This window comes from Bactrocera tryoni, chromosome 2 (genome assembly GCF_016617805.1).
Source record: "Bactrocera tryoni isolate S06 chromosome 2, CSIRO_BtryS06_freeze2, whole genome shotgun sequence".
NCBI lineage: Eukaryota > Metazoa > Arthropoda > Insecta > Diptera > Tephritidae > Bactrocera > Bactrocera tryoni.
In genome coordinates, this window is record NC_052500.1 from 74,729,234 (window position 1) to 74,752,999 (window position 23,766).

The 23,766-nt window shown below is 35.7% G+C and overlaps 1 protein-coding gene across 2 annotated transcripts in view; it reads left to right on the top strand.

Annotated features, from left to right (window-relative positions):
* Positions 1-16,612, top strand: part of LOC120769034 (zinc transporter 2) — a 153,319-nt gene extending 136,707 nt beyond the window's left edge. For both annotated transcript variants that reach the window (XM_040095879.1, XM_040095880.1), the window contains one exon: positions 16,182-16,612. In XM_040095879.1, coding sequence (XP_039951813.1) covers positions 16,182-16,327 — 146 coding nt within the window. In that variant the 3' untranslated portion in view covers positions 16,328-16,612. The remainder of the gene's footprint in view (positions 1-16,181) is intronic.
* The last annotated feature ends 7,154 nt before the right edge of the window (positions 16,613-23,766 follow it).

Here is a 23,766-nt window from a genome sequence, read left to right on the forward strand (position 1 = left end):
TTATGTAGATTCATATGCAGTTAAATTATTTATATAAATGATGTTCCGTAACTTCAAAAACTTATAGTGATCATCCCGGGTACGAAACCAATAAATCTGATTAAAATACAAGTAGCATGAAAATTAAATCCTTGATTTGAAAGAAATCGATAAATATAAAATTTCGATTTTTTTCGAAAAAATAAACATGCAGAAATCGATTTAATCCGATTAAATATACTCCACTTTATATAGTATTCTGGAAAAGAAGCCAATACAACTTAATTTTATGGATCACAATGACAATTTTTATATTTTATCGAAAAAAAAATTATTTGTAATTTCGATATTTTATCAGGAAAATAAATATGTATAAATCGATTTTATTAGACTAAAAATAGCCAAAAAATAATTTAAAATGACCTTCTCGGAAAATAAGCCAATACATCTTAATTTTATCGATTACAATCACAATTTAGATATGTTATCGAAAAAATAAATTTGCATAAATCTTTTTAATTCGAAACGATCTCTCAACAATCGATTACCATAAAATCATCAGTTAAATACTAAATTAATCAAATGTGAGGACAAATTAATTTTTCGATAATTTTTAATTATAGAAATTAGAAGAAATTTACGAAGCATAAAAAAGCGTTAATTTCTTACGACCTGAACATTTGTCGCCGAAAGCAGATAAGAAAACCTTAGCAAAACTTCATCGGATTAAATTTATTTAAAGTTATCGATAAGACATAGTTGGAAAACTACAACACGTATAAATATTTGTTATCCTTTGGGTCTGTAAATTTTCTTTAATACCTACTCATTCCCATACAATATTTAAATTGGTGGCAACTCTCTTAAAAAAAATTTAGGTACACAATTTCCTAAAGCTCTTCACTTTACTGTATTGCTTTGAAAATGGCAAGTATAAGGAACGTTCCAAAGTAAACAGGACCTTTTGAGTCTAGCGCCCCTGGTGGCACCATCTATATGCTGACCGGTGCGTTAGAATCTGCTATCTTTATCGATTGTTCAGTGAGAATTTCATGACATTTCCTCAATTGGAAGTGAAATTATTGCGTTTTAAGTGTCAGTATGTTTGTGTTATCGGTGCGAAAATGAGCTTCGAACAAAGAGCCAACATTAGATTTTGTTTTAAAATTGGTACAACTTTTACCGAAACGTTTCAATTGATAAAACAAGTTTATAGCGATGATTGCCTTTCCCGTAGCAGAGACACGAGTGGTTTCAACGTTTTCAAGGTAGTTGTGAGGACATAAGTAAATGACGATCAACATATGGGCTAATCAAAATCCGTGATCACAGGAAAATCCATCGAAATTTTGCGTGAATTCATCAAAAACCAGCCGAAGTCATCATTGTAATTCAAGGATATGGAATTGAACATCTCCAAAACAACGATTTATCACATTTTGACCGAACATTTCGGCTTTCGAAAGGTGTGCGCACGGTTTGTTCCACACAAATTGACTGACGACCAAAAATTGCTCGGAATTCAATATTCGATCGACGCTTGTGACCGATTATTTGACCAAAAATCACATTTTAACCATTAACCACTGCCCGTATTCCCCTGATATGGCACCGTGCGACTTCTTTCTTTTCGGAAAATGCATTTGCCCATGAAAGGAAAGCGTTATGCAGACGTAGAAGCCATTCAATAGGCTTGCACCGGCATACTGGCGGCGATACCGGCCAACGAGCTAAAACACTCGTTCGACGGTTTGACATCTTTTGGACCGTGCAAAAAGGTGTATTGAAGCAGAAGGAGACTATTTTGAATAAAATGAATTGATTTTGCTGAAATAATTATTTGTTCTGTTTTTTTTAAGTCCTGTTGACTTTGGAACGCACCTTGTATTTTCACTTCAAATTTGCAAAAGGGTGGCAACCTTCTAACTTATTCGAAAACGGTTTACTCGTTAGACGCAAGCTAAGTTTAATTGCTAGTTGCCATGAGCGAGCACATTAAAACAAGCTAAACTTTGACTTAATAAGGTAAGAGCGCATAAAAATTGCAGAGAAGCCGAAATGAAACGGTGTGTGTGTGTGTGCGTGTATGTGTGTGCAGAAGTGGCTACCACCACAAGAACACGGTCGTTTGTGTTTAACTTTGATTGCTTTGCGTAGTGTTGACATTTAAACTTTTTGCCAACTGCGCTCAGGGGCATTAAGCGAAATGTGCTGTAAGTGTGGTGGATATACAAGTATGTGCGTGTTTGGTGAGTTTGAAGTAAGCTGCATGCCGTTAAACCTCAGTCTATAAATGGAGCTTAATTTTTTAGTGTTATTAAAATCTAATTTTATTGGTTTCCTCATTGCGGACATTTTTGATGTGAAGATGCAAATTGCTTTCAACTTAATTTTTTACTTTTCACTATTTCACCACCGCTCACCACATAGTTGGCGGTGTGCTTAGTACATTCTTGCATTTTTATCACCAGGTAGCACATTTCTTTATGAACAGATAGGTATGAGAATGTCTGTTTTCTTATTTGAAGTTTGACTTTTTTTCTCTACAAGCCACGAAGATTTATGTAGAAAAGGGTTGTCGATTGACATCGCCTAAATGAATGGAACAGTAAAGGCTTTTAACTTCTACAAGTTTACTCTCCAATTGACAGATGGTAAGTGACAAGTGATATTAGCTCGGATAAAATTTGTTCGGTTTTTTTAGATTTGAAAGTTTATTTAAGGAAAACATGTCCAAGCCCTTGCGCTTCTGAAGCTATAAGCTTATAACTTTAACTTTAACTTTAACTTTAACTTTAACTTTAACTTTAACTTTAACTTTAACTTTAACTTTAACTTTAACTTTAACTTTAACTTTAACTTTAACTTTAACTTTAACTTTAACTTTAACTTTAACTTTAACTTTAACTTTAACTTTAACTTTAACTTTAACTTTAACTTTAACTTTAACTTTAACTTTAACTTTATGTTTATCTTTAACTTTAATGAATAATCAAATTGAATGAAATAACACCCGTTTTACCGTTACTGTAATTTTTTTTAAGTTGAGCTAATTCTATTTAAATTTTCGTTTAAAATCTGTACTGTAAACTTTACGTAACGTAACTTAACGTACCGCAGCATAACTTAACGTAACGTAACTTAGCATAACTTAAGTTAGCATAACTTAACTTAACGTAACATAGCTTAACGCAACGTAGTTCACCATAACGTAACTTAACTTAACATAGCTTAAAGTAACTTAAAATATGTAGAAAAATTAACGAAAATTAGAAAATTATTACTAGTTAGAATTTTCTTAGGCTAGAAATGTAGGTTATCCCAAATAGAAGGTAATTGAAGGAATTGCAAGTTCTGATTCACCCGATTTACCGTCCATTCCAATTTCATTTAAACTTTCGTTTAAAATCTGAGCTCTTCACTTTACGTAACGTAACTTAAAGTTGCATAACATGACTTAAGATAAAGTAGTTTAGCTTAACGTAACTTAACGCAACGTACCACAATTTCGCTTAACGAACCTAACGTAACGTAACTTAACATACACATGAAATGATCGAATTTTACAAAATTATTACACAAATATATTTTTCAATATTTTCCATTTTTTTAACCGAAACCATTTTCTGGTATTGTTAAAAACTAAAGGTGAACCTAAATCAGCGCTTATGGAAGAATTTCAAATTTCCGGCTCACCCGATTTACCGCTACAGTGATTTGCTTAATTTTTATTCGAACTAATGAAATTTAAATGTTCAATAATTTGATTCTTTATGCACAAAAATCGAGTAAATAACTACTAAAGCGCAGCATACTTAAGCGGCATACACACTTCAAAAGCGGTGAGTGATAGTAACTTGAGTAATGTGGGAATAAAAATGGTGCTTTGGGAACAGAGTGAGAGTGTGTGAGGAACCTAAGTGAAGAGGTGCGGGTAAGATGTTTAAAAGCGCGTGCACTTTACGAGCGGAAAATCTTAACTCTTTGAATAGAAGCAAATCTGCATATATTATATTATACAGCATACATATATGTATGTATGTAGGTGCATATATATGCAGACAGTTACGCACAAAGAATATGTATAATACATATATATGTACACATATGCACATACATTCATTCGTTGATACTTACCTCCGCATATCAAAAAACACTTCCGCAATAAATTCCTAAATGCGCTGCCACAAAACTTTTACTTTCCACTTGACTTCAGCTGCTGAACATCTAATGCCTGCCTTACGGTAATTTATCATTTTACCGCGGCATGCATGAAAGAAACCGAAGTTAAGGCACGGTAACACGGTATTAGTGTTAGTAGGTAGTGCTCGTAATGTACTAAAAATAAAGTAAAGTAAATTGTAGCGCTTGAATATTTGTTTTTACTGCTGATATTAGGGTTGTTCAAGGACTTAGAAAGTGTGGTAGAAAATGAAGCAGAATTTTTTGTTGCAGAATTGAAAAAAATTGTTTAAAGACTTAGACTAGCTTGTTGAATAAATTAAAATAAAATTTTTTATATGGAAACTCTGTTGTTTTCAGTCTATGTTGTTGTTTGTATTTTCACACCTGGCAATTCTGGCCTAGTCAGTAGCATAATAATTTAATGTTGGCAACCCTTGTCATCTACCTCTAAAGTCTATTGATTACGTCCAGAAGTTTTTCATTTAGAAATATTTGCATAAAGTTTTATATGATGTGTTAAAAATACATTTATTTTTTCTGAACTTAACATTATTATATGGCAACACTGTTGGCGATAGTATTTTTATATACGTACACGAGTCTTTGACATAGTTTTCATTTACCCTTAAAGTGATACTGACTACAACATTTTATTTTAATATAAATTAAGATTGTGTTTTTAACACAGTGTAAGGGTTGCCGCCTTATCGAAAAATTCATTGTATTAAAGTATTTTTTTCAGAGTTTAGATATAATTTGTTAAATTTTTTTATTAATGTGCAAAGTAGAATGCCGTTAATATTATTTATATTTGGCAACCCTGTGTGAAAACTCATTAAAACTATATATTAATCATATTCTTATTCTTCTTCTTAATTGGCGTAGACACCGCTTACGCGATTATAGCCGAATTAACAACAGCGCGCCAGTCGTTTCTTTTCGCTATGTGGCGCCAATTGGATATTCCAAGCGTAGCCAGGTTCTTCTCCACCTGGTCCTTCCAACGGAGTGGAGGTCTTCCTCTTCCTCTGCTTAATATAGTGCTCGTTTAATACTACGAAAGTTACCAATTTTAAATAAAGGTTTTAGAAATATATGTCTATTTACGTATTGTGGAATTACTTGGCAACTCTAACCAAATATACATTTTTATTTATATTATTTTGTACACCACAAAGATTGGTAGGCAACCTTGCCGTCAAAGTTGTATTATTTTCTGGATAAAACTTAAAACTAATGCCTGCTTTATAGTAGTTACTGTTTTACCAGTTTTAAATTCAACTTTTTCTATCTAAAAAATAGTGGTAACCCTGTTTAATTTTTTTGTTTCAAAAGTTTTTGATACAACTTGCTTGCTAAGTATTAGTTTTAGTTTCGAGATATTTTTTACGAAATATTGTCTTTTTGGAAGAAAGGTTTTGCTTTAAAAAAGAGATGCCAGCCCTGTAATTTTTTTCAACAAAATATTATAGTAGTGTTTTGATGGTCAAGGCTGACAAGAACTGTTTTATTTTGACAACTCGTTATCACTTAAAAAATTATTTCTTAGTTATTTGGCAAACTTATACTAAAAAAATTGTGGTCATATGCAAGTAATGTTTAATTTTGACGTACAGTTCTGAGTCAAACAATCATTTTATTTTGTGGAAGCCTTAGATCTAAGAAATTTTAAAACTCTACTTGGCAACCCTGCCATTAAATATTTTATTATAAAGTCCTTGAGATAGTACATACATTTTTTACAAGATTCTTAGTTGAAATTGTGACTAGACCATCTATTTAAAATGAATTTTGTATATTTGTTTGCCGTAATAAATTGTGGTAACCCTGTTTCACTCTTTAAAATATTTCTAAACGTCAGTTGTGTGCTTAATAATCATTTAAATTATTTATTTTTGCTTATTTATTTTAATTTCAAAATATTTTGTGATGACTAGAAATTAAACAAAAATTTGGAAACTTTACTAAATTTGATTAACATCAGTTCCTGGGGTTTTTTTGGGGTATGTGCGAAAAGAAATAATTTATTTTTACGGTTCTTGTCAAGAAAAGTAGTATTTTCTAAATAAATGGCAACTCTACTGAAGAATAAATTTCAAAATTAATGGCAACCCTAAAACAGAAAAAAAATAAAACTGTTGGTCAGTTATGAAATAAATTTGGTTTGCGATATCAGTCAAACAAATATTTAGTTTAGAAGCTATTGGTGGCAAAAATGTCGAAATAATATTATTAGTTTAATTTGGCAACCCTAATTTCAAATTTCATATTGTATAGTTCGTCAGATATCTTAAACAATATACTCACTGCTCTATCTTTACTGGATGAACTGATGAATTTTACTATCAATTCTGTTTTCCAGAAAAAATAGTGGTAACCCTGTTTTATTATTTTGCTTAAAAAAATAAAATGTTATATATCATCAAAATAACTTTTAATAAAATTTTTATTAATTTTTTTGTTTTTTTAAGATATTGTTTAAAGAAAAGTTGGCAACCCTATTACAGTTTTTTTAAAAAATATAGTATTTTTGAAATGTTTATACATATATGACAAGAAATATTATATTTTAACGTCTGGTTGTCAGTCAAATTCTATTAAAATTTCTATTAATTTTTTTGTTTTTTTAAGATATTGTTTAAAGAAAAGTTGGCAAGCCTATTATAGTTTTTTGAAAAAATATAGTATTTTTGAAATGTTTATACATATATGACAAGAAATATTATATTTTAACGTCTGGTTGTCAGTCAAACAATTATTTTTTATTTGCATATATGGCAACCCGATAATATGTACACATGTATGTATGTACACTTAAGTTTCAAAAACTGAAGTTAAAAGTCAGGCGTCATCGGCTGTAGCAAAAATTTTCAAAATTTTTTCTCTAATCATTTATTCAAAGAAAAAAAAGAGAAATATGGTTGGCAACCCTACTTTTTTTCTTAAATAAAATATTTTAGAATTATTATGAGGGCGATTTATATGAATAATTTTACATATTGTTGTCATTAAAAGTTATTTTATATTTTTATTATATACATATGTACATACATATATGGCAACCCTATAACAGCAGAAATTTCAAAACGGTTTGGTAATAGACCTATCTACAGAGGTGTACAAAAAAGTCTGCAAACAGCAATTTCAAAAAACTGTAGCTCAACTTCCAGTAATCTAAGTGCATAGCCCATATTTAGGCGGTCGTTCACTCATTCTAACCTTATCATCTTAAAAATTCATTTGTAACTTTTAATTCCGATTTCCCATTATTTTTTAATTTTCCAGAATGCGTAGTGCAGCAAATAAATTTACAAAAAATTCTAAAATTTACATTTAATTTGAATTTCGCTGGAATGTTTCGGTTTCGCAAAGAAATAAAATGCTAAGATGTGCTGTAAAAATATGCAGTTGTTGTTATTGTAAGTTACTTTATACTTACTTAAAGATATTGCGCACTTAACAGTTCACACAGAATTGTCTGACTGGCGCCGAGTAGTTTTAGCAGCCCTCAAGGCAACTTTTAATTTCACTCTGCTGCCTCTGGTCCGCTTATGTCACACAGCGCTCACACGGCTCGTCGCCTCCGCCGTGCCAGCCAAGCAAAGCCGCTGGGCTTGTACTTGTATTTGTGTATGTGCCCGCTGCCGCTGTGACCAGTGAAGCGTGCGCTTCCAATAAATCTCATTCACTTGCTGCGCCCTCTGCTGCCTAGTGCAGCGCCATGAAAGTGTGTTCATGGTTGTACTACGTGTGTGTGTGTTGGCGTGCTTTACTGCTTCTCGTTACGTTTCAGTTTTGTGTCACCATACCTTTTGAGACCCACTTTCCAGCTCGCACATTTCGCCCCTCCTGTCCTCTACAGGCCTTTGTCTATACTCCCTCTTCGTCGCCCCTCGCTGCTTGTCTGCCAAGAATGTCTGCTCACCGTTTGTGAAGAAAAATGCATTGAGTGCAACAGCTTCCCCAATGAATGTCATGCCAACGTTGAATACTTCAATGACTATCTCATACTACTCTATATCTGCTCGCTTGCATGTGTGTGTGCGTTTGTGTGTCTCTGGGGGGCGCGTGCAGCTATGAATGGCTGAATGCCTTGTCTGTGTGAGTGCATTGAATTTGCGCCGTAGCATGCATTCAGGCGCAAAACGTCTCAAAATGCGGCAGGTGTGTGCAACAGCAGTGCCAACGAGGGGAGGATGAAATGTGTGAAAAAAGAAAAAAAAAAGGAAATCGAAGTCAATTGCCGTTTTGCAAGCACACACATATATATACATACACACATACATTTATATAAATATGTATTTATACACATATATTTTCACCCATATATACATTTAGTTGGCAGTCTATGTATTTTTTTTCTCAGCTCAAATTTGATTGAAGTGTGTGCGGCAATAAGCATTCGAACTGTGTGTGAAATGCAAATTATCATAATCAAGTTGTCGAATGCTTTTCACTCGTATTGGTTGGAAATATGCGTGTGCAGTAAAGTGAATTTCACTTACGACTCACTGACCAAGAATGAGCGGAAATATTGCTGATTTTTATATACTCTCCATTATCTATATTATTGAGTAACTGTTATTGAATTGTATATGTGCTTCCGCTTTATTTTTAGCTCATGAGTGTTTCATGAGAAAGCTTCCACTTTCCTACTTCAGTTTATAAGGCATAACTTTCAGCTGCGTAGTATTTATAGGTGAGAGCCAAGCACTTTTTACTTAAAGTATTCCTTGACTACATGGACTGTTAACACTTTCATTTAAACGACAGTAAGCTGAGGCCTGCATGACTGCTTTTAAAGAAACTGAGTCGCCATGGTTACGTTTTGAAATTCTGAAGGATTTTTGTTCAGGTATTCGGTATAAATGGCTGAGTTTATAGCAAACCTCAGAAAGCTCTCCAACATAGCTTTCTACACTCGTTGTCAGACAAGCACCTCGGTAAAACTATAAGAAAGAGGGATGGGGGTATAGCCAAACATTTCTCTATGGACTCGATGTCAGCGAAGGCCCCCAGTAAAACCGTAAGCAAGAAGGAAGAAAGTTAAAAGCTTTTGGTTTCCTGAGTGTATAGTTTGTTGTCAATTTCAGTGAAAACTTGGAAAGCTTTCTGAGGCCTGTTGCAGTACTTTTCTTAAAAATCATAGTTTCCTACTTTCAAAAATGTGAAACATTTTTTTACGTATGAAATCCATTGGAAGTGGATACCTATCTCCTGCTCATGGTTTTCCAGATCTCCTTGGACAGCTCAGTCAGCACCAGAGAAACACTGGAAAGTGTTCTGAGGCCAGCTGTGCTCCCTTTCTACAAAGTCTGAAGTCTCCTCTCGGACTCTGCAAATATGCAATTTGTTGATATTGAAATTGATATTGATATTGATATTGATACTGATATTGATATTGATATTGATATTGATATTGATATTGATATTGATATTGATATTGATATTGATATTGATATTGATATTGATATTGATATTGATATTGATATTGATATTGATATTGATATTGATATTGATATTGATATTGATATTGATATTGATATTGATATTGATATTGATATTGATATTAAAATTGATATTGAAGTTGAGGTTGGGGTTGAATGGCAGGTTAAGTTTGTGGTTTTGGTTGAGGTTGACATTGAGGTTGAGGTTAAGGTTGAGGTTGAAGTTGAAGTTGATGTTGCGGTTGCGATTGAGGTCGAGGTCGAAGTTGAGGTCAGGGTCGAAGTTGAGGTTGATGTTGAGGTTGAGGTTGAGGTTAAGGTTGAGTTTGAAGTTGAGGTTGAGGTTGAGGTTGAGGTTGAGGTTGAGGTTGAGGTTGAGGTTGAGGTTGAGGTTGAGGTTGAGTTTGAGTTTGAGGTTGAGGTTAACAATGAGGTTGAGATCGATGTTATTATGGAATCTTTTAAGGTTATTGTTGATGTTAACTAAAATTAGAACCCATCTCATATAAAAAGATCAAATAATCTGACTTAAAGATTGTGTCGAATCCTTTGTCTCCTTCCCGACTCAACAATCGTTATATTGCTCACAACTATATGCTTAACTGACGAACAGGTTGCAACACCAATCATTCCCATTTATCTCCATTCTCCACTCACCCGCGCACAAAAATTAAGGTCAACTCATAAAAACTCAAGTTAACGTCTCCAGCACGCATTCCTTTTTGCCTTCGAGGTCTATTTTTAATTCGCAAATTTCTTTGCGCACATAAAAAATTTACAAATTTCCCATTCGCCGTGAAATGTCAACGTACACTTTATCATTACGACTGCAGCTGACCGTAACTGCAGCACATTTTTATGATGCACGTGATAAAAGTAATGTAACGAAATGCTGTAAGCGAGCAAGCAAAATAAAAAGTGTAAAATATAAATAAAGTAAAAAGTAAAAAGCTTTGTGCCACGTTAAATGCCACATGCAGCACGCATCCTTCCGCATTGCGTAAACGGTAAATTTGTTGGCGCATAAAAAACAGTTTAATGCGTTAGAGAGGCGTAAAGCGGTGCAGCGGTATAAATCGGCAGAGGTCGTAAAAGCAAGTGGAATGTTTTTATGTAAGATGGAGTTGGAGGTGGAAATGTTGGTTGTAAGAGTCTCAAAAGAGGTGGCAGGTGCTTTGAAAGGGGTAATAAAGAGTCTGCAGTTGAAGCATGTATCCAAACTGCGATTTCCGTTGCGACTAATACTCGCCACACACACTCCGACACACACTCGCCTTGCCATGCCTTTTTTGCGAAACTGTTGCATACCTTAAGGCGGCTGCATTAATTATTGCTTTATTTGAGCACTTAATTAATATTTGTCGTAAAACTCATAAACAAACTACACAGCTTAAATTTTGTCAATACGCATTTGCAACATCAACGACAATGACAATGCTGCCGGTTTGCCTGATTGCTGGCATAGCTTGGTGAGCGCGCATTGCCATTGCTGCCAAAAAGTATGCAAACATTTTGCGAAATTACGTGCTGGCAGGATGCACAGGCGTAATACCAAGCAGCAGACAGACAGATAGCTAAGACGAGCAGACAAACTGACAGGCAACGCAAACAAAAACAGCATGCAAACTACGAAATGCGGAAAGTATAACAGCGGAGGGGGCGGTCGAGCGGGCGTGACAGACAGTTGAGTAAACACGGCAACAATCGGGAGCTGGCTGTGGAGTAGCGGAAGGCGTGTAGTTAGTAGCTGTAGTTTATTCGTTAACTTTACTGTACTTTTGATTTGTTTGTTGCCGACTTTTGGGAGGTGTGTGTGTAGAGTTGGGCTCTGCAGTAGTGTAGCGCAAAATTGAGGAAGTTGCAAGTTAAAGTTTTTGGCAATTGTATTACACGCTGCAAGCCAACAATTCGCTTTTGTTTACACATTTCACATGCATACACACACAGAAACACAAGCTCAACTTTGCTGCATTACGCCTCACGTTATGCCTCAAGTTATGTAGCACCTTGCTTTGCGGCTGCCAGTCGCTTTGTTATCTTCGTGCGAAGTTGTCGAGTTGTCATAGCCACTTGGCTGCTGCTGTGCTGTGGTTATTTCGTGTTTAACTGTGGTCACGTTTTTGCACGTGTGAAAATCTAATTTGCATCGAGACATAAGGAAGATGTCCGCAATAGGGCTGAGATTGAAAAATGTAATTTGTGTCTGCCGAAGAGTTTTTCGTATGACTGCTGTGGTTACTGGTGCTGCATATGGATTTCCGTATATTGGCAGCGCTTTAATTGGAGGATTTGAAAAGATGTTTTTGAAAGCTTAGCGCCAAAAAGTATGACTTTTCCTTAAAAGTTATGCGAAATTGTTAAATGCTACGTTAAGTGAATACTTAGGGATGTTATGATTTTTAAGAGCCGTTTCGGTCATTTTTTTATATGTCGTGATTAAGGTGTACCTTAAATGGGAGAAAATTAAATTTTTTTCTATATCGAAATGCAGACCTCCTATTTTTTTTAAAGCTAGCCAGACTTACCTAAATATAAAATTTCATCTTCCTACGTCAGCGTTAACTCGTGCCGACAGAACTCTGAAGATCTTGAAAACGACTGGTGATATGTAATATTTTTTTTATTGCATTCAATAATATTTACAATGTCATCATGGAAAGATAAACGAAGATTTCGAATAACTCGCCACATATATCCCTTTTACGGCTTTCACTTTCCGATTAATAAAATTTGCCACATCAAAACATAACTTTTCAAGTACTCGAAATCCAAAATGTGGACCTCCGTATCTTTATGGAAATAATATGTCTCAATGAATAACATTGGTTCAAAAACTATCTACATGATCAAATAGGTAGTACCTCTATTAGTGACTCTATTAGACCAGGTTAGATAGTAGAATCCCGATTATCCGAACATCGATTATCCGAATATCCGATTATCCGGACTCATTCGTCTCAGCTCTAATTGTCAATTTAAAAATGTTTTGACATGTTACGACAAGTTTATTTTCGCGTCCGATAATAAATAACGAGAGAGAAGATGAAGAAGAGACTGAAACTGGGTATGTATGTCAAGTACCATCTCACGCAGAAGCTTTTGAAGCTCTTGATATTGCTTTTAAGTGGTTTGAAAGACAGGATGTATCGGATCCCATACAGTTGTTACAACTGAAACGCATCAGGGACTTGGCCGCAATGAAACGATGTGATTCTTTATGTCAAAGACCAATAAAAAGTTATTTCCAACCAAAATTTTAAATTACATAGGCATTATGTAATACATTATTTATCGTTATAGCTCGGTTTTTATTTATCGTACATATTATCTAAACTACACTTGTAAAACTTATAACATAATAAAACTTTATTATAATTTAAACACTGTTTGATTTGCTTTGAAATCGATTATCCGGATTTTCGATTATTCGGAATACCCCTGGTTTTATTTGATCCGGATAATCGGGATTCTACTGTATTTGAAAACATAAAGAATCATAGTAATAACAAATATTCAGGGAAATTTTGATTTAAGGGCGATCTGTGATTGGGAAAAGGAAGGGTAGGCGCGTGGTTAAATTTTTATGCATTACGAAAGGTTTATCTCTTTTCCTGGCAAAACTTGTGTCCTATAAAAAAATGTTTATGGAAATGTTGTAGGTAAGGAAAAGGCTTATAACTTTGGCATATAGACTTTTTCACAAAACCTCAAATTTAATGTGAAATATTCAAATAATCAAGTTTTTGGGTTTTTATACTCCCGCAACAAAGTTGCTAAGGAGAGTATTATAGTTTTGTTCACATAACGGTTGTTTGTAAGTCCTAAAACTAAAAGAGTCAGATATAGAGTTATATATACCAAAGTGATCAGGGTGACGAGTAGAGTTGAAATCCGGATGTCTGTCTGTCCGTCCGTCCGTGCAAGCTGTATCTTGAGTAAAAATTGAGATATCATGATGAAACTTGGTACAATTATTTCCTGGCTCCATAAGAAGGTTAAGTTCGAAGATGGGCAAAATCGGCTCACTGCCACGCCCACAAAATGGCGGAAACCGAAAACCTATAAAGTGTCATAACTAAGCCATAAACAAAGATATTAAAGTGAAATTTGGCACAAAGGATCGCATTAGGGAGGGGCATATTTGGACGTAATTTTTTTTTGGAAAAGTGGGCGTGGCCCCGCCCCCTACTAACTTTTTTGTACATATCTTGGAAACTACTATAGCTATGTCAACCAAACTCTATAGAGTCGTTTTCTTCAGGCATTTCCATATACAGTTCAAAAACGAAAGAAATCGGGTAATAAACACGCCCACCTCCCATACAAGAGTTATGTTGAAAATCACTCAAAGTGCGTTAACCGACTAACAAAAAATGTCAGAAACACTAAATTTAACGGAAGAAATGGCAGAAGGAAGCTGCACCCAGGTTTTTTTTTTTAAATTGAAAATGGGCGTGGCGTCGCACACTTATGGACCAAAAACCATATCTCAGGAACTACTTGACCGCTTTCAATGAAATTCGGTACATAATATTTTCTTAACACCCTGATGACATGTACGAAATGTAGGTGAAATCGGTTTTCAACCACGCCTTCTTCCAATATAAAGCTATTTTGAATTCCATCTGATGCCTTTTCTGTATAATGCGAGTATATACATTAGGAACCAATGATGATAGCGAAATAAAACTTTACAAAAATATGGTATTTGAAAAATATGTAAATGACGTATAATGAAATCTCGATTATCACTTTATCATGCGAGAGTATAAAATTTTCGGTGACACCCGAACTTAGCCGTTTCTTACTTGTTTTATTATCATCTTGTCCAAAACTTGTATTTCTTTTACGAAATTTGATGAAAACTTTCCGTCTTATGTCTCAAATTTACCGCACTTTTATGTTTAAATATTTATTTTTCTGCTCTGTTGACCTATTTCGAACAAAAACTGTAAATTTCAATCAAAAAATCGAAAATCAATCAAAATCAAATAATGAAATTTAAGAAAAAATCGGTAGGCATTATGCCCGAAGTCTCTACCTTTTGATGGTATAAAATATTTGTATATACCTTACTATGTTTCTTAGTTTATAATTTAGTTTGCGATATTCTATTGAACTTATTGGGATTTGATATTGAAATTCGTCTAGGCTTTGGTATTCATATCCTTAAAACAGTTATATATTTTAGCACCCATTTACTATACTCTCCGGTCAATAGGCGAGGAAGTAAAAATTGCGGAAAAAAGATCGAATGCAAAAAAGACACGGAGGGGTTCGTCTGCGAAGTCGTATCGAAACAAAAATAAGAAAGTACGCCATCCATTGAACCCTTGTACTTGTGTGCGCGTGATGTCGAATGTAAGATGTGGTGTGTGTGATGTCTGTGGTGTGGTGTGGCAGGGTGTGGTCGGTCTGAGACTCATTTAGCCAATAGTGACTTCTGATTATTTTTCCTGGCTCTTTCCGCATATATCATGTTGTATGTATACATATATATTCTAATGAAAAATATACAACGAAGCCTAGGAAAGAGCTGACAAGCGGGACAGGGCTTTAAGTACATGCAGGATCGCCAAGATCAAGAGACCCTTAGGGAAACTCACGAAAACTCTTACTCACAAGGTCTCGAAAGGAATACTGGACGGCTGTTGGCCTCTTGACAGGTCACAATTGACATCAAGGTGAGCCGGATGGGCGATAACGATACATGCAGAAAGTGCAGAGAAGTTAAAATGAGAGAGACACTGGAACACCTCCTATGCCTTTTTCTAGCACTATCTAGAACTCCGCTTAAGTATCTAGGAGCTTCGCAATTCAAAGAACTATACGAATTATTAAATATAAACATAGAGTAGCTCTTAAAGTTCGCAAAAATCGTTGACGTTCTCTGTGACGAGTTCTCCAGCTCAAATTAAACAGAACCTCCATCTGGCAATTCTAAGGACCAGTAGATCCTTTGTATTACGTGATAGTTTGCCAGTATAATTTTACCTAACCTTAAATGAATCTACGAACCATATAATACGTTAGTAATATACCAATTATGATTATACACCCACCACAATTTCTTAGAATAATGAGGTGAGAAAATCTTAAGTAACATTTTCTAATAAAAGGGTTACCTTTGATCCCGGCTTTGATACTTGGGGAATTTGCGAGAGCAGAAAATGATCGACTACACTTACACTTAGTTATTTTATTCTTAGTTTTTATTTTTGATACGCCCAAATCTATATTAAACATAAGTAGTTTATGTATTTCTTGGTACACATAATCTAACAGATTATTTCGAAATATAAGGCCTACCAACAAAAACGACAGGATGTTAAAATGAAATAAAACACTCAAATTTGTTCGAAATCATTTCTGATTTTTCGTTATGAAGAAAATTATGTGCCATTCAACGTAAACGTTATTGTTTTTAACAAATTTTATTGTTTGTAAATGAAACTAAACACTAAACACTACCAACTTACATCTCCTCATAAATGCAATGCTTTTTAAGCATAATTTTTTACAAAATCGAAATCGAAATTTTAAACAAACAATTTCTTTTATTTCTTTCAGCACCCGAAGCGAATGCCAAACGCATTTTGGAGGAGGCCAGCACCGCCGTTCATCGGCGCTATAATTTCTTTGAGACGACCATACAAATCGAAGAGTTCACACCGGCAATGGAGAACTGTCAGCAGTGTTGTGTGCCAGTCACGTAAACGCGGGTACCAACAGCAATGCTGTAGAGAGGGTGGAAGCCACGGCGCTGAGTCGTGAAGCTCAATTTTTGTAATGCCATTTAATATATACGCGCCTACATATATGTTTGTAATCTGTATTTAGTTATAAATGGGAGGAAAAAAGTTTTTGTTTTGTAACTTTTGTTTGTAAGGACTTTTTCGTCCTCTGTGTCTGTCGTTGCGTAACCAATTTTTGTGGTTTTCAATTAAGTTTCACATTCTTTATTTAATGTGCGCTTTGACGCGGTATTTCGACACAACGAATTTGAATTATTTTCTTCCAGTTTCGAGTTTGTCTTGTTTCCTCATATTTAGTTCTAATATTATAATATAGAGTGAAAGCCATTTAAGTGCAAACATTTTCAAATTTATATTAAAATTTTATTGTAATAAATAAATTAAATAAATTATAATTAGTTTCTTTTTGAAAACTGTATTTTTGTTTCTAGTGAATTTTATAATATATTGATATTTTAAAAATTAAAATAATTATAATTATATGTTTGACTTTAGATTTAATTTTTACTATAATTTCGACATAAAGTTCGGTTTAAAATTCAAATTTTTAAATTTTCAAATTTAAGATTTAAATTTAGTTTTAATTTTAATTTTACTTTTAATTTTAATTTCAATTTTAATTTTTCAATTTTAATTTTAATTTTATTTTTTAATTTTTAAATTTTTTAATTTTAATTTTAATTTTAATTTTATTATTTTTAATTTCAATTTTAATTTTAATTTTAATAATTTAATTTCAATTTTAATTTTAATTTAATTTAATTTTAATTTTCTTCCGATCTTTAATTTTAATATTAATCTCAATTTTAATTTTAATATTAATTTCAATTTTAATTTTAATTCTAGTTTTAATTTTAATTACCCTTCTTCCACCGTAGAACCTCTCTGAAATTTACTTAGCGTGGCGTTCCATATTTCATGCCTGAAGACTTACATCTCATTATTTGAGTCCAGGACCCATTTTTTACCGAAGTACGTTTTCTATTTAATGCTCGGTTCTTGCGGTTTTTCTCGTTTTTAACCTTGACAGTATTCCAAATTCAGAGGGCCGACCAAAATGTATAGTCTATTTCGCTCTATTTCTAGCGTATGTTTATGAAAAAATGGTGTTCGGCGTCTTCCCCGATCGAATCGTTGTATATACAAGACGATTTTTCACTTCACACATTTAATACAGATATTTTCTAAAATAACCTTGCCCGGCTAATATCTATGCAGTACAAAATTTCCCCTTCTTTACGCTTCCTGTTGGACTACTCTTTAATATTTTTTGACTAGCCGTCCATCTACTGTGACGTCCCTGTTCCCGACAAGATTGTGTTGTTTCAAGTTATCATTCTCCATTTCTCTTTGTGGAGATATTTGTTCCCGGGAACTTATATGTCCACATTTTTTTCTTCCAAATACTGGTAAGTCGACGGTAGTGCTTCCGCTAATTACCTCAACATATTCGGCTACACCTTATCGTAACTTTTTTAAAAGCTTCCGTTCTTCTTCTATCGTTGTAGTCGGAATATTTTTCTTTGCTAGTTATACCAGCTCGGCTTTTTCAGCGGCAACCTTAAGATCATCAGCTGGCTTAACGTCCCACATGCATCTTTAGTGTCCCTCACCGTGGTTATCCCGACAAAGTCAGCAGCGTTGCAAACTATATAATTGGCGTCGCGCATTTCGAGGGTCAATTTACCGTCGTAACATTGCAGAAATCTGGGCCGATAATTGATACTTGCGCAGCTCCTGATTTGACCTTTAAGTTTCAACGTTTTTCAGCGATTTTTTACAGTTAGACTCTGCCTTCCAAATAGTTAGCTGCCTTTTCGTTTCTTACGAAAATTATGTTGATTATTATCTCCTCACTCAATAATCAACATCATCACTAGCTCTGCCACTTCATTGTCACTTTTAAAATGTACCTCTTTTACTCCTTTTTATTTTCACTAACACACTGCCGCTTTAATCTACTTATGATTATTTAGTCTCTATTGTCATTTCCACTTTTTTTCTCGCTCATGAAAAATATGCATTACCTTTTGGTGTTTAATTTCACTGAACGAGCATGGAAATAATAACGGTTTAACACCTACCAATTACTATTGCTTGACCCAACCGCTCCTTGGCATGCGACGTTGCCTTTCGTTAGCTTCCGTTTTCAGTTCTATTATCATCATCTTCCATTTCTATGCGCTAATGCAACTCTACTGATTTTTATTTCTAATTTTACTTTTAGATATTTCTTCCTTTATTTTATGCCACATCCACTATTCCTCTACTACTACTACTACTATTTTTCTTCCCTTATTATTTTCTACCTTATCTTGCCCTCCTTTTCTTTTGCTCTGACTTGCACTACTCCGCTCCACTCTTAAACGCCATTTTCGTTCGCAGTTCGAGCATTTAATTTCAAGACATTGCCTGCCTGGCCACTGTCTATCTGTTCTCTTTGTAATTTCTGATTTATTACGGCATTTCGTTACGTTGACGTCTCACTCCAGTGCGTCCGATTATGTCGTAAGAAACCCGTTTGGGGAGAAAAAGTGTTGAATTTAATGTGACGTTGATAGTGGAGGTGGCGCAGAGAATGTTTTGGTGTTGTTTTAGTGAAAAAAACGTTACCAAGAAATTAAGCGATTGCTCATTATGTGTTCTTGCAGATAAATAGAATAAGTGGCAGGTAGTTCCAGTCTGTCTCACGTAAGATCATAGAGAGAGAGGGGAAAAGGGATACAGGTGTAGACGCTAAGCAGCGAGAACCTTCAAATTAGAGTTTTTCCACCGTCTTTTTCACATATGCAAACCGGGGCGTGGTATTGAACGAAATGAGAGGGGGTTATTAATGAATTTTGTTGCCACAACAGTCGGGAAACTGGAATAGACCCATGTTTGTTATGAGTCTATGTAACTAAAATAGTTTCGTCTTTTATATGGTCCAGAACAGTCAATGAAATCATAACAGGAATCTTTTCTGTCGGTAAAATAGACTGGCAGACTGGCGGACAGAAGACGATTAAGCTCATACAACTGCAGAGATTTCGAAAGGTACCGCAAACTGAGGGGTCTTATACAGACAGGGAATTATGGTTTCTGTACTCTTGCCAGGATGCCGCGTACTCAAGCTGCTAGAAGATGAAGTGATGGTAAGATGAAATTACGTATCATTTGTCCTCAACGGACTCCATTACCAAAAACATACATTTCTGACAGATTACTTTCGATAACACTGGACTTAATAACCGCCCTCTTTGTTTTGACTTTTTCGCGACTGGCTAAGAAAGCAGAGCGAACAGTCATATTTTGTTCTACTTCGTTGACAGTAATAACTTTGAAATCGTGAATAATTTCGTTTATATTGGAACGAGCACCATTAGGCTGAGAAGGTTCTCTCTCGACGTATAAAAACCAAACTCTACACTCATGCCCTAATTTTTGATGCGAGGGAATGTAAAAGGACAAAATCTGATTAGTCGTTCTTTGGAATATCGAGAAAAGGTTTTGTGAAGGATTTATGCTCCTATGCGTATTAGCAAAGACAAATACCGTAGTCGAAAGGTTTGTCCATAAAGTAATAGGACTGAGTCGGTCTCAAAAAATTTAATGAACCAATAGTTCAATTCTTCAAAAACTCCTTCTGTGTCGATACAGCGCTGCCAGTGCGATTTCCAAGCATTAAAGGCGTAACGGTAGGCATTCTCCGGAATAGCCTTGAGAGCCGAGGTGTATTGCTTGGATTCCCACTGTCATCTCAAAATGCTTGCCTTTCATCGGCCTTTTCAGGGAAGAAACCAAAAAAGTCCGGGGGCCACATCTGGAATGTAGGTCGGCTGCGGAAGCTGTTCACAAGAAAGGCGGTGTGAGTCGAGGCGTTGTCGTGGTGCAACTTCCAATCGGCTCCGATGTCTTGTCGGAACCGATTGACCCTTTGCTTGAATTTCTTAAGGAGTTCCACGTAAAACTTGACGTTGACGGTTTGTCCAGGAGGAACAAATTCATGGTGGACGATGCCTTTGATGTTAAAAAAAAACAATGACTTCATTTTCACTTTGGATTTGCCAATTTTTGCGGTCTTCATCAGCGACCTCTTCCCGGCCTTCAAAAAAGGCTTGGTGCCACCGAAACACACCACTTCTTGCTAAAGCAACATCTGGGTAAGTCTGCTAGATCATATCAAACGTCTCTCTCGCAGATTTACTGAGTTTCACCCTAAATTTAATCACGTACCTCTGCTCTAACGAACGTTGCATTTGCGGCTCGCACCACTCACAGAAACACGTTGCGCGAAAATGTTTGTCCTGACTCTAGAGGTGCTCGGAGATAACTGACCAGCCGCTCCAGTCAGTGCGCGCACTCTCCGAAGTACAGTCGTGGCGGAAGAAAATCAGTCCTATTACTTTCCGAAGTAATTCAACGAATCAAAAGACAGTGGCTATTCTGGTTAGGTTATATTGGCCGAATGGATGAGAACACCACAGATCTGAAAGATTTCCACGCAGTAGCCGCCGGTAGAAGCGGAGGAAAAAAAAGATCTCCACTCCATTAGAAAGATAAGATGCACAAGGATACTACTGCACTTGGTATCTCCAATTGGCGCCAAAAGCGAAAAGAAAACACGACTTGCCCGCTGTTAATTCGGCTATAAATGCATAAGCGGTGTCTACGCCAATAAAAGGAGGAAGTTTAGATAAATATTTATTGATAAGAGTTTCATATTTCGTCAGAATGACACATTTTAATGACTACAACCTTTTGTTTCAGCCAAAATCTGCTTAGCCAAACCGTTCTTAGAGCAGCGCCATTCTTCATAGATGAGCTCAGCTTGCTCTCGCTCAGCAGTTAACTTTATTCCTGGGTTAAGGATACCGTACTCTGATACAAAAAATAACTGAAAACGCTTCGCATTCTTCACTTTAACTATGAAAACTGGGTTGGGTTTAATTAAGCTTACATGGCGTGTGCATATTTTGTGGTCGCGTTTTAGGCGCACTAGTTATTTCGTTATATATTTGGAGGTACTGCCATTCTTAATATATACATACATATATCCAGCTCCTGGAAGCAGTATGGAAAAAGTTCTATACATTTCTTTGCCATCAAAGCAACTGTGCCTAAAATTATGCAATGTGATTTTTTTCATACAAACTACCGCAAAGCAAAAGTTTTACGAAACCACACACGTGCAGACAAGCATTTATAATAAATAGCTGGCGCTAGTCCCTTAATGGCAGGTGAAATATCACACGAATCGCGTGTGCACATAAATCAGAGCCTGAAATTATGCAATAATTCAATAAATCGAATTATCAATGTGATTTTATGTTACATAAGTGGATACAACAAAGTGGCGTTGAAACGTTTGGCTACAATTTGTGGCAAAGCTACATGCCACATGCAACATTTGTGCACAACAAAAGGCGCACATACAGTGCCGCGTCGCTCTTGCACGGCACACAACTAGGCGCTGACGTCAAAGTCAATACAACAACAAACAGCTAAACACGGACAGAACCGCCTAGCAACTGAAATTGAAGGCAAAATTGCTGCAGCGCGCTTTGACACGCGTGTGAGCAACGAGTGCACGTGCATTGCTATGAAATTAACTAAACACACAAATATAAAGCGGTGTATGTAAGTCTTCATAAGCATAGACACACACATCCACCTGCTAGCTAAATCAGTTTCGCGCGCCTGTCAATATGCAAACATAAAATTATTAACGCACCAGCTCAACGCTCGTAAAATTTTACACGTCTAATGGGAGCTGTACGCGCGGCGCCTATATGTATGCAATTACTTGTACGTTGCACAGATATAAGTGGACACCAACATTCAGGCAGATATAGTTTGTAGCAAATCGCGGTCCACTGTAGTTTACTGTCGGCGTGTGCCACCACAAATGATGCGTATGTGGGCGCGCTTGTGCACGTAAATGACGCCTAAAATTATGCTTCGCGGTGCGTGGCAAAATGCGAAGCAAATGTGTTAGAAAATTTGTTGATGGCAGTTGAGTCTAATATTTAGTGGGCGTTCACGCGCTACCGTTGGTGGTAAGAGCACTTTATTATTTCATAGTTTTAGGCGTGAAGCTTGGAGGTAACGAAAGCTGCTCATTTATTAATAATTTTCATTCTATTGTGGGTGTATTAAACGCTTTTATAATATATATAAATTTTATTTAAATAAAACAATTACAATTTTCGTTTTCGTCTCACAGCTGTCTAAAGTAGGTTATTGAAAACTCTAAAAGATCGAACCAACTTGTTGTTAAAGTTCGTTATATTTCGTCAATATTGCCACGTCAACCTTCTTTTAATTATGCTAGTTTCCTGGTGGATAGGAAGTTGTCAAAAGGGGTTCTGAAAGTGGGGTATGAGAACTAACGGGGTTTTCAATAAAAGCATTACAAAATCAATGAAATTTTTTATTCCTGTGAGAGAACATTCAACGCCATTATGTATGGAACTTGATTTCTTTTGCATGGTCACCAAGGGCACCCAATTTTCGCCGGTTTTCAAGCACAAATCGGCCGAAACTGCTGCAATTTCACGTTCGATATTCGAACGAAGTCGCTACCTTGTTGGCATAGACCACAGACTTAACGTATCCCCACAGAAAATAGTCTAACAGCGTCAAATCGCACGCACGAGTAGCCAACTGACTCGGGTCTTCGGGTCATTTTGTGAGATAACACATTCACTAAACTTAGTTAACAATAAATCGATTTTGTGGCACCGTCCTTTTAGAACCAAATATTGTCCAATTCCATATCATCCAATTCGGGCCAAAAATATTCGGTTATTATTGAGCGGTAGCGATTCCCATTCACAGTATCGTGCCGGCCTTAATCATCACGGAAGAAGTATGACCCATTGACGCCCATAAGCCGCACGAAATCGGTAATGGAGTACATGTGGATTACTGCCTAACCAATAACACATATGTATTTTGCTTATTGACGCCGCAATTCAGCCAGAAATGAGCCTCATCGTCGAAGATGATTTTTCGATGAAAATCCCGATCATTTTCAAGTTGTTGCTCAGCCCAATTCAGGCACATGCGACGATTCTGTTGGTCAAACGTCTTCAGTTCTTGCGTCAATTTGATTTCGAAAGGAAGTAGGTCAATATATTTTCGCAAAATTCGCCATAACGACATCATAGAGATGCTCAACGCTGGAGGACAACGTGGAAGGGACTGATTTGGATCTTCCTTAATAGATGCGGCAGCAATATTTTCGACATTACAGGCACTTCTTTGTCTCATTGGCACGGGATCATTTTGTACTGTGCCTGTGGATTAAAATTTTTCCCCGAAACGCTCAATTATTATTATATCTGACAGGACGATTATGATGACCATAAATTGGACGTAGCGCTCTTAAAGTTGAGGCCACGGACTTCGGATTTCGG